Below are 11,386 nucleotides of genomic sequence, written 5' to 3'. Positions count from 1 at the left end.
CATAAGTACAGAACTGAAGCCTTAAGATTTAATTTATGGCAGTATAAAATTAATGACATTAGTAATGCATAGTTCCTGATTTTACAATAATTATGAAGACAAGAAAATCAGCCATCTTAAGTAATATGAGAATTTTCTAGTTTTAGTAATAGGAACTTTGTGAGATATTTTAAAAGTCTGTTAATATTAGGCCTAACAGATTTGACTCTTGTTCTTTTTAAAAACTCTCTTCCTACTTTATTTATGCCAAAAAAGGGAACACATCTCAGTCTTTCTGTTTTGGGAGTTAGCTAATATATTGTTTACAACTCTCAAGAATGCCAGTAAGTGTTGGCGTGTGTATAGGACAGACTTTCCAATTTAGGCTATGGTTTATTTCATGGCAAAAAGAAATAGGAATACAAACTGGAATCTGGAAGCATGTAGCATACATTATGATTTTTATCCTTGCTTTATTTTCCCCAAAATTCTTTTTTTAATATGTATATAAAAGTCATAATGTTTTAATAATAAATTGTTTAATCTTTATCTTGATTTGACCATAGTTCATCAGATATTGTTTAAAAGAGAAGCCTGGCAATATAAACTGACCAATTTGCATGAAAGTAATGATAATAGCATTTATTAAGAGTCTTATAATTAGAAAACTTATTAATCTTTATGAAAAATATCTTTCACCAAATGGTTGGCATATCTTTTACAGCCATTTTATTACAAAGTTGCTGTGAGTGAATTTAAGTAGAATTATTTGTTTCCATTTGTTTCTGAACTATTTTATTATTAAAGATTAATGTACTTGCTAAAAATAATTTGAAATTGTTTATTTTAAAAGTTTATTTTAAATTTCTATCCATATTTAACACATTCAAAAATTGATAATCTTTATTATATTTCTGCCCTCTAATTAAAAAATATTTGTAAATATATACCCTGTTTCAATGCTGGGTATATATGTACAAAGATAAACATTGAATTCTAACAGTGTATACATGACTGTCTGAGATGTTAAGAACTTATTTTAGTATGGTAATATATGTATAAATTTAATATACTAGAAGAATTGAAACTGTAAAATATAATTTAGAATAAAATTTATCACTTTTAAATATCTACTTTGTAATAGCTTGTTTTATTATGTATATATAACCTATACAGTTACTTATAAATACATCAAATACAGGCTTGGGTCTTCATGTAAGCATAGCTACTTTTAACTGTAGTATAACTGAGTGGTCTTTAGGTATATTAACTACATTCGTTAAAGGGACTGATTTGGGGAAAAAATACATATATGTGTTTATATATATGCAAATAATATATTTTAAGAGACTAAATCTAAATTGTTCCCAAAACAAAAAAGAAATGATAATTATGTGACATGTTAGAGATGTTAACTAATGCTATTGTGGTAATCATATCTCAGTATAGAAACATCAAATCAACACACTGTACACCTTAAACTTATATACAATATTATGTATCAATTATATCTCAATTAAAAAATAATATAGTTAATATACCTAAAGACTATTCAGTTATACTACAGAGTGTGTGTGTGTGTGTGTGTGTGTGTGTGTGTGTGTGTGTAAAGAGTTGGGGGAGAAAGAGAGATAGTTAGTTTTGTCTGGTCTAATATACTATTTCAATACCCAAATGTCCTTTTATTTTTTAATGTAGTAATATTTTTATGATATCCTCTAAATTGATAGCCTATACGTCTAAATTCATCTCACTGAGTTATTCACAGTGTTTGCGTATTTAACAGAACAAAACACTAAGCTGGTGGACTTGAAGCTGAAGAAGCTCCTAGAAGTTCAGCCACAGGTGGCAAATTCACTCTCCAGTACATCTCAGAAAACTATAACTGAGAGCTCAGAGCAAGACATTAAGGTAAATGTTGTTTAAAATATTTGACTTGGTATCTGTGTGTTCTAGTACTTTATAATCTGGTACTTTATAATCCTAAAATCAATTTCTTACCAAATTCTTCACATTAAGATATAAACTTTTTATTAACTAGCCAATAAATTAAATATCAATATGGTAATCAATATTCATCTTTTTCAAATAAACTACTACTTTATATCAGTAAAAGTAGAAACTATTCTTGACTTCTATATGTATTTATATTTTTCTAAGAAGAATATTGCTAGAAGTCAAGCATATTTTTCTATCATCCTCAACCTTCAGCCTATTTAGATCAATGTTAATTAACACCTGAAGATGGTATGTGATAGAATATAAATTTTTAAAAACTTTCATGTGTTTTGTACCAATATAAATCTTACCTTTTATAGGATTTTAGGCAAAATGTCACGTCGTCGTTGTTGTTGTTGTTATTGATTATTTTATTATTATTATTATTTGGACAACTCATATTATCCCCAATCAAGCCTTATCCTGTTTTCCTCTCATTGTATCATTAATATTTTTTTAGCTTTAGGGTACTTTTAGTCTTGTATAACTTTTCACCCACCTGCGGACTATGGGGACTGCCCTGCTGACTGAAAGGATTTCCTTCCCCTGACAGAGGTGCTTTGAAGTCCCAAAACAATGACTTTCATTGCTTTTCCCGTATACTGTCGGTTTCTATAAATTGGTGATGAAAGTGTGTGGCAGCACCAGAGGACTTTTGGTCTCTATCTTTGAACAAAAGAAAGCCTGGATCAGGTCTGATTTTTTGCGTTCAATTTAGCTTTCTGCAGTGGATTTAATGCAGAATGAAGCTGGCCTAAGAATAATACAATGGATTGAAAAGGCTAACTGAATTAGTGGGTTTAGAGGAATACATTTGTAAAGTGGCAGAAGTCCCTAGTCATATAAAGGTTTCTTAAGATAGGATTTGCTAGCTAATCGCACTGATATTTTAGCATGTTGCCAGGCCTCAAAAAATTTAGCCATGTTTGTTTATTTTGATAAAGACTTGAGTTTTAGACTATTGGGAAGTTATTATAACAGTAGAATATACACTTTTCTAAACAAACAAACAGATAAAAGCCAAAATTGTTTCTGTTCTAACTATATAGCATATTATAAGCACAATACTAATAATAAATATATGACTTTTAAAAAAATAAAGTAGAGGTATTTTCATTCTTAAGATTTAATTATTTAAATAGATGAAATTGGTTTTGCTTTGCAAAAAGATCTTATGTAGTAATTGTTAAAGTTATTCCAACAAGAGGTATGCTTAAACAGCTTGTCTTTGTATGGATCTTTTTAGTTAAGATTTTTTAAATGGTGCTTATAAAGAACATATAGAGTCCATCTGTTCTCTCGAAGCTTTCAGCATTGATTTGGGGTTTTATTTTTTTAATAAAATGCAGTTTACACGTTTATAAATGAGGCATTCTGTGTTTGTGGAAAAGGATAAACTGTTACCTTCCCTTGAGGATTCTGTATCCCAGGCCTCCTTGAGGCTAGAGAATAGGCCATTGGAGGACTCCCTCATTACCAATTGTCTCAATGCAGAGGAAGGGCAAAGTCTTGGTAGCTTTTGATAACCAGTTTCAGCATTCAGCAGGCTTAGCTATTAGTCATGCATCTTAGCCTTTCCCTATTTACTTTCAAAACACTTAATAAAAATAATAAAAGATTAGGAATAAAATGAAATATTTGTTTGGTACACAGCACCTCGGTATCTGCAGCTTCCACACACTGCAGTGGTTCAGTCTTCTGGGATATTTCTTGTTGATAGAACCATTTGAATTTGTTACCAGTATTAACATAGGAAGCTCTGGAAAAGATAATTGTAGTTTCTTTAGCTATAAAGGGCTTACTTACAAATCTGGCTTTGGAAAGTTATAGCTGATGAAATGCAGTTCAGTGGGGTAGTATTATAATCCTACCTTTTAGCCTTCATCCAGTATTAGTGGTTTATCTCAATGGGCATAAAATTAGAAACTAGTTCTTCTTGTCATACAAGTCTGTGGGGCCGGGCAGAATACTGGGGGGAACAGACAGAGGAAACATGGCTTTTAAATGATACATATCATCAGGAGAAGACACAGGGGTTCCCAGTGTCTGATGAATCAAAGTTATTAAGAGTGATCCTCCATTTAAACTATGTCTCCCGAAGTTTTTGGTTACAGGTAACAACTTGCAGTTGAGCTATTTAGAGCTCTTTATATCCTTTTTCTTTCAAAAAGTTTCTAAATGACAGTATCTTAAATCAGTAAAAATTGTTTTAGTAATGTGTAATTTCATATATTTTAGATCAGGGCTCTTTTACCATGTTTGTTTTACTTTTAGAATGGCACAGACGAGCTCCGGGCTGAGCGATTACAAAAAGCAGCGGAACGGTTTAGAAATCCCGTTGTCTTCAGCAAGGATTCTACAGTCAGAAAAACTCAACTTCAGTCTTTCAGTCAATATGTTGAGAATAGACCAGGTAGGTACACTTTTAAAAATGTTTTCCCATCTTATGATTTAACAGTATTTATCTACATATATTAAAAAGCTGATAATGTAAATTCATATTTCAATACACAAATATCAAGCTTTATAATAATTTTACATGTCTTTCTCCTTTTTTTTAAGAGATAAAAAGGCAGAGATCAATACAGGAAGATACAAAGAAAGGAAATGAGGAGAAGGCAGCAATAACTGAAACTCAGAGGAAGCCATCAGAAGATGAAGTGCTTAATGTATATTAATTTTTTGTGTGGTTTCATGATTGCTGATAATTCCAAACTGTATGTGGAAATAGTGCCTTTATTTGTTAAAATGAGATGTTAGGTTTTTTAAGATGTCAATCTCCAGTGCATTCAAAGCAGAGTGAGAGGGGTGCACTGTTGAATTAGTCTGCAGTGTGGTGATAATTGTCAGATAAAAAAAAATGAATTTTTCAGAGTTCCACAGCCCCAGCTTCCTTGAGACATTTCCATCAGGGCACTTCCCATAAAGAGATTCCAGTATTGATCTACCGGGAGGATTTTAATTATTACAATAGCAGATACCGCAGAGCTGCAGTTAGAGGGAAAAGTCACATGAGACCTGCTAGAATTTCTCAGCCAACCCATTTTGTTGGCTTGGGTTAATGGGTGTTCAACCTTTCCATTATCCAGATCAGCCGTGAATTACTAGCTGAATGATGTTTGCATTAATATAATATATATGGTAATTTCTTCACTTAATTAACGGGGAGGTTCAGCTCAGTAGGGGTATGGGCTGATCATGTGTAAAATTGATTTGTGAGGGAAATATTTGATAGACCGCAGGGAGAAAGCTGCTTTTGATGGACAGCTGCAGGACAGAAGCAGGAAGAACAAGTTTTAACTTGAATTTTTGTCTGGAAGCATAGCTCTCTTTAATGGTGCTACTTTTTTTTTTTATTTTCTACATTTTGTATAAATATTTTCATTCTTATTACTGTTAAAATAGTCTTTGTTGGATTTTAAAATCCTTGTAAATGCACCAAGAGTTACAAACTACATGTTAGGGCCCTAAAACTTCTCATTTTTAAGTCGTTATACTAAGACCTAGGTCTTATTAGTACAGAGAACAGTTCATTGGTATATCCTAGCGAAATATTTGGTATAATTTTCAAGTTGCAGAATACCTGAGTATACTATATGCTGATACTAAAGCAATCTGATTATAAACTTTGTTACTATTTTTAACTGAATCAATCAGTAAAAGCAATGAAGTTTTATGTGTTGTCTATCACTTCTGCTTTCTTATATCTTTGTTACCTATATTGTCTTTGCAAACCATTCAGTTTGTTTTGTCCCTCTTGGATGGGAATGAGAAAAGAAGAGAGCTTTTTGACAATGCTCTGCCGTTTGGCAGATAAGTACAAAAACCATTCACTAGATTATTCCAGATTTTAAAGTTACCACTAGCATTTCTTCTGTTGTTATAATTTTTCTGTTATATTACATATTGAGATGGGAGAATGTTTATTTTATGAATATTTAAAAAATACAGTGACTTCATGGATCAAACTATTCTGAGAAATTTCATGTACTGCATGAAACAGAGCACTATTATCAGTTTTATAATTTCTTAAGATACTTCAACTTTAAGTTTGTCAACTACCATAATCAATTTAATAATAAGCTGGTATAAATTGAGTTAATGTGTGAGTACAAATTATTTACTATTTCCAAAGATATATGTTACACATATGGTTAGACTTGTTTATTGAGCATGAGAATTCCAAAATATGCTCATAAATAACATATTTCTTGATTTTGTTTCTTGTTAAGGAGTACTGACAGATAATTCCTGTCGGCTTCTTAGAGATTAATAAGCTTCTAGATAGGGAATGGATTTGACAGAAGAGGATTGTTCACATTTACTTCTCTGAATAAATAATGTTCTAAGTGCTGATGGCAGTAATGGTGGTGGTGAGAGTAATCACTTAAGTAGTTCTTCAGTATTTTTCAGCTACTTAGGGAACATAACCCTAGAAATGTCACAAAATAAACAGGTATTCCAAAGGGAGCTATAATTAATCCGTTTGTAACTAGACCATAGATAATAACTCTGCCTCCAATGATTTAAATTTGTAATATGAAAATAAGAATTAAGGCTATACTGGTACATTACAACAGAACTGCTACTCAAAATAGAACTACTAAGGAGAATTTTTTTTTAACTTGAATGGTTGTAAAAAGTAAAATTTCAAGTTGAAATCCAAATTTGGTTAAATGCAGGATTAACTAAATCAGCATACTAGTTGCCTTAGATCCTATGTAGCAAGGTTTGAAACCACCTGTCAAGTTAGAATTCACAGCTACAATAATTAGTAATACATCAACAGAATGACATGTTAAACTACAGGAGCCAGCTGGAGGGAAAACTGGAGATATTAGAAACTTCTCTTTAACCATTTTTAAAAAGCATTTTAAGTAGTATAGTCACAATGAAAACAAGAAACTCGTCTTTAATTTTGTATATTTTGTAAAAAAATCTGTCTGATTTTTCAGGATAGATACTTTAAGAATCAATTCCTTGATTCATAAAATTTCATTTTTGTATATTATACTTTTGAGTTAAAGATGTCATTTGTGTTTGTTTTGACAGTCACCAAGGGGAACACTGTCTTCTGTCCTTGTCCATGTTTAAATTACTGACTCAACTCTAAGGAGAATTTTTTCTAATTTAGTGTTAACTTTTTAAATCTGGTAAATCTGGGTGTTAAATTATAAACGTAATACTGAACAGCCGAGATTTTCTCCATTTACAAAAGTTTTGCTATACATAATACATATGAAAATTCTTTGAATCACAGGGAGTGGCTTATTGGTACTAAGGGTGATACTAAGGGTATATTTGGTTCTCTAGGTAAGTGCTTTACTAAGTGTTTGTAGAAAGGAAAAATGCAACTTACAAGTGATTTTTTTTTTCCTTTCTGTTTGTTCTCGTTAACAGAAAGGGTTCAAAGACACCAGTCAGTATGTTGTAGGAGAATTGGCAGCACTAGAGAATGAGCAAAAGCAAATTGACACCCGTGCCGCGCTGGTGGAGAAGCGCCTTCGCTATCTCATGGACACAGGTACGGTGCCCAATTACACTGTAAACAGTTTTGGCAAATTGAGCGTTCACAAACTCTTATAGAGTTTTGGAAGTGTGAATCTTTGAAGCCTGAATGTTCAGCAGAACTGCCTTGAAAATAAAAAGGCTGCGATTTGCAGCCACCTCTCTGGGCCCTGGTGATAAGAGTGCCTTCATGGGAAGTGATAACTCGCCCTGATACCGTGTGAGCCAGCACTATTGAACAGTGTGCTCATCCATGCAGAGTTGGAATACACATCTGTGCCTCATTGATATGCCACTGCTTAAAAAAAAAGTAAGATCTTCACTGTTCTACTGATTCATTGGGAAAAAAAAAAGATTTGGCCAGCTAAAGCCATGTACTGCATGAAACAGAGCACTATGCATAGGGGACGGCTCCATGGACTAGATCACTGAAATTTGAGAATACTATCTGGTTACTGATGCTACACAATTTTTTTTTTTTTTTCATGAGAACAGGTTTTTAAAAGTCTGTAATACTTTGCGTCACAGTTGCATTTGAAAAAATTAAGGTACATAGAAAGGTTTGTAAAAATGGGTAGGGCAGCGAGTTAGCGCCTAACCAAAGAGTAGATTGGTATTTAATGCTGATTGCCAGTAGATTGAATAGATCTGGGTGCACAATAAGCCATTGAAAATAAACAGTATGTATGTTTACACACACACATTTCTTTAAAATGCCGCTTCTACAAAAGGAGTAAAAATGAGAAATAAATTCAAATTATACCAAATTAAAAGTAAATTATATTTTTAAAAAATATCAAAATAGAGAAGAGTAGAAAATCCATTCCTTTAATCAAGTTAATTGCCTAAGTTTTATGGCAATGTTAAAGTAGATTAATAAAGTAGTAAAGTAGATTATTAAATTAGTTGTAGTAGGTTAGGATTAGAGAGCTTTCCTGAAGTTTTGCCAAAAATATGTTTACAATGAAAGAACTCCAAAAAAAAAAAAATGGGACTTTTAAAAATGCCTGAACTAGTGAAATCAGAACATATTGGAACAGGGAAAGACTTTGGGCTTTATCTGGCCCATTGAGTTTCAAACTATGTTCTGTGGAGTCCTAAAACTTCTTCAGAGGCACTTTAGGGCTGCTAAGACAATAAGGGAGCAGAAAGCAGACAAGTGTCGGATTTTTTACTTTACTCAAACAGAATAGCTCTGAGATATTTATTTGAAATAGTGGGCTTTTTGGAAGAGTTCATTTAAAGAAAAGTTTCTACTGCTTATAATTTAAAAGTAAAAAAAAAATTTTTTTTTTTAATTTTTTGAAAACATTACTACCTAACCTTCTCATAGTACAGAAGTGACAGAAGCATAGGAGAAGCTGAACAACCTTGGACTAGAATTCAGGTCATCAAAACCCTATCTTACAGGATCCGTCCTGCTACACCAGATTACCTAGAACACATTTGTCATTGCCCTAACAAATTACATGGCATGCTCAGTCTTATACATTTGTTTGGATTCAACAGGTATTCCATAAACTGATATATTGTTTCACATTTGCATGTTTTCCCTTGGTTTCTAAGGAATTTTGAAAATACTAGTTATGTTAGTGATATAAAAAATGTAAATACTAGGTAACATAATTTCTGTAATACATTTAAAATTATTGTCTTTAAATATTTTAAAGAAACTAATTTTTTAACAAATTCTTTCAAGTGGACCACTTTTCCTCTTTGTGTTGGATAAAGTAGATGTTACTATACAAGAAGCCTTCTGCCACAGAGAAAAAGCTAGAAATTCTAATTTCTTCTTTTCATTCACACTTGGAACCCGATATATTGAGGGTTCTAACCAAAATAGACTCAAGTTCTCCTCCCCACCTCATATTTTACCAGTGAAGCTTTGAAACGGCCCCATTCCAACTATGGATCATTCAGAATCTGAAAGACAGTCATGGAGTAAAGATTGATTCTAGAATCCCTTCAGAGTTTTATATTCCTTACTATGCAGGACAGATCTCATCTAGACTGGGTTTGCTACTGCAGATTTAGATTAAAATTGACTTGGTTCCCCAACTCGATAAGTTCCGAGAGTCACCCTGAACTGGATTGAACCTCTTCCAGCCCAAATAATGGTTTCCTAAGATGCGCCTAAAACCAAGTTAGTGTAGTAAGATATAAGAAGTTAAAAAGGAAAAGCATGTGCTCATCCCCTCCTTTTGAGGGTTCCAATAGTTCCAACTTTTTATTTGCTATAGTAGTTAGTACCTTTTCTCTGGTATGTTAGAATTTTCTATGTACTTTCTGAATCTCAGACTTAGAATTAAATAGAGCAGATAGTATCCATAGTCCTCTTTTTTTTTTGTTTTTTTACAGTAGAAAAGAAAAGTTTCATTAGAAGGGAAAGTACATTTCCAGATGTGGAAGTGGGCCTGAGCAAGAGAATAGTGGCTCAAAAGGCCAGTATCCATATTCTTTACATAACCAAACTGAGGCTCAGATAGGCGACTCATTTAAGATGTCCTAATTAGTAATGGCTGAATTAGGGCTTGAACCTGAGTTTTAGATTTTCTAGCTCTTGAGTAAGCCCTCTTTCTCATCTTATCTTCTTTATAGAACAAATATACTTTATCTGCTATTTCAGTTTCTGTATACTTGTAGATGCTGACTATATACAATTTTGATTGATTTGAAATTCACATATAAATTAACCATTTAAAGTATACAATTCAGCAACATGTAGTATATTCATAGTGTTGTACAATCACTACCACTATTTCCAGTGTTTTTCATCACCTTAAACAGGAACTCTGTACTTTTAAGTGCAATCTAACAATAGTTGTCCTTTTGTGTCTGGCTTTTTTCACTTAACATGTTTTTAAGGTTCATCTATGCTATAACATGTACCACTACTTCATTCCTTTTTATGATTGAATCATGTTCCATTGTATGTATTTACCACATTTTATTCATTCATTCATCCATTGAGGGACATTTGGGTTTTCATCTTCTGGCTACTATGAACATTTGTGTACAAACATCTCTTTGAATCCCTGTTTTCAGTTCTTTGGGTTATATCCCTAGAGTTGGAATTGCTAGCTCATAAATTCTTTAACTTTTTGAGGAACTATACTCAATTTTAAATGGGTTGAAGTATATTTAGAAGGTGATTTTGTGGAATTGAGAATACATCTCCCACCCCCGCCAAAAAAAAAGCATTCTTATAAGCATCCACAGCCTTGACAAACCCACAAAAACCTATTTATTTAAAATATAACTAAAAGAAGATGAATAGTTTTCCTAGATTTGAGTCCTTGGTTCTCAGAGCTTGAGCAGCTCTGGATTTTAAGCACCAGCCCCTTTGACATTGAGGCTCTGGCACCCTGAGGGGTTGGTGGTAGAGCCTGGATGGTGGCGTACACTGCTGGGGATTTCTCCTGGTATGTTGGAGAAGGCTCTAGCAAGAAAAGAGCGAAGGAATGTAAGAAAGAGTTTCAGTGGGCCCTACAGCCAGATGTGCCAGAAATGAAAACGGCAGTGGAGGAGGAGGGGCCCAAGGGGTCTCAACATCCATTTTGGGTAAGGGCATCTGTGGCAGAGACAGAGCAGTGTGGGGATTTTTACTTCCCAAATTGAGTAATCTTAAATCAGTGATAGTCTGAATACTAAATAATAGTACTGTGTGCGTGAATGAGTGTGTGTGTGTGTGTGTGTGTGTGTGTGTGTGTGTGTGTCTGTATTTTCTGCCATCCCACCTTGGGGTCTGTAAAATCCTTATGCAAATACTAGATAACTTTTTCTATCAGCTCGTAATGTTTTTTGTTTTGTTTGTTTTGTTTTTATTTGTTTGGTAATTGTTACAGAGAACAAATTTTACATTTCTAGCTCCTAAAGTTTGTAATGGTTACTTCTTTGGGAA

General features: G+C 33.0%; 1 protein-coding gene across 10 annotated transcripts in view; it reads left to right on the top strand.

Annotated features, from left to right (window-relative positions):
* The window catches only part of EHBP1 (EH domain binding protein 1), a 308,554-nt gene that overhangs the window by 258,903 nt on the left and 38,265 nt on the right, over positions 1–11,386 (top strand). For all 10 annotated transcript variants that reach the window (XM_025045116.1, XM_025045115.1, XM_025045113.1 and 7 more), the window contains 4 exons: positions 1,766–1,890; positions 4,252–4,390; positions 4,540–4,646; positions 7,378–7,501. In XM_025045116.1, coding sequence (XP_024900884.1) covers positions 1,766–1,890; positions 4,252–4,390; positions 4,540–4,646; positions 7,378–7,501 — 495 coding nt within the window. The remainder of the gene's footprint in view (positions 1–1,765; positions 1,891–4,251; positions 4,391–4,539; positions 4,647–7,377; positions 7,502–11,386) is intronic.

Source organism: Pteropus alecto, unplaced genomic scaffold (assembly GCF_000325575.1).
Source record: "Pteropus alecto unplaced genomic scaffold, ASM32557v1 scaffold131, whole genome shotgun sequence".
Taxonomy (NCBI): domain Eukaryota; kingdom Metazoa; phylum Chordata; class Mammalia; order Chiroptera; family Pteropodidae; genus Pteropus; species Pteropus alecto.
Note: the sequence above shows the minus strand (reverse complement) of the source record. Positions and strands in the feature narration are given on the sequence as shown.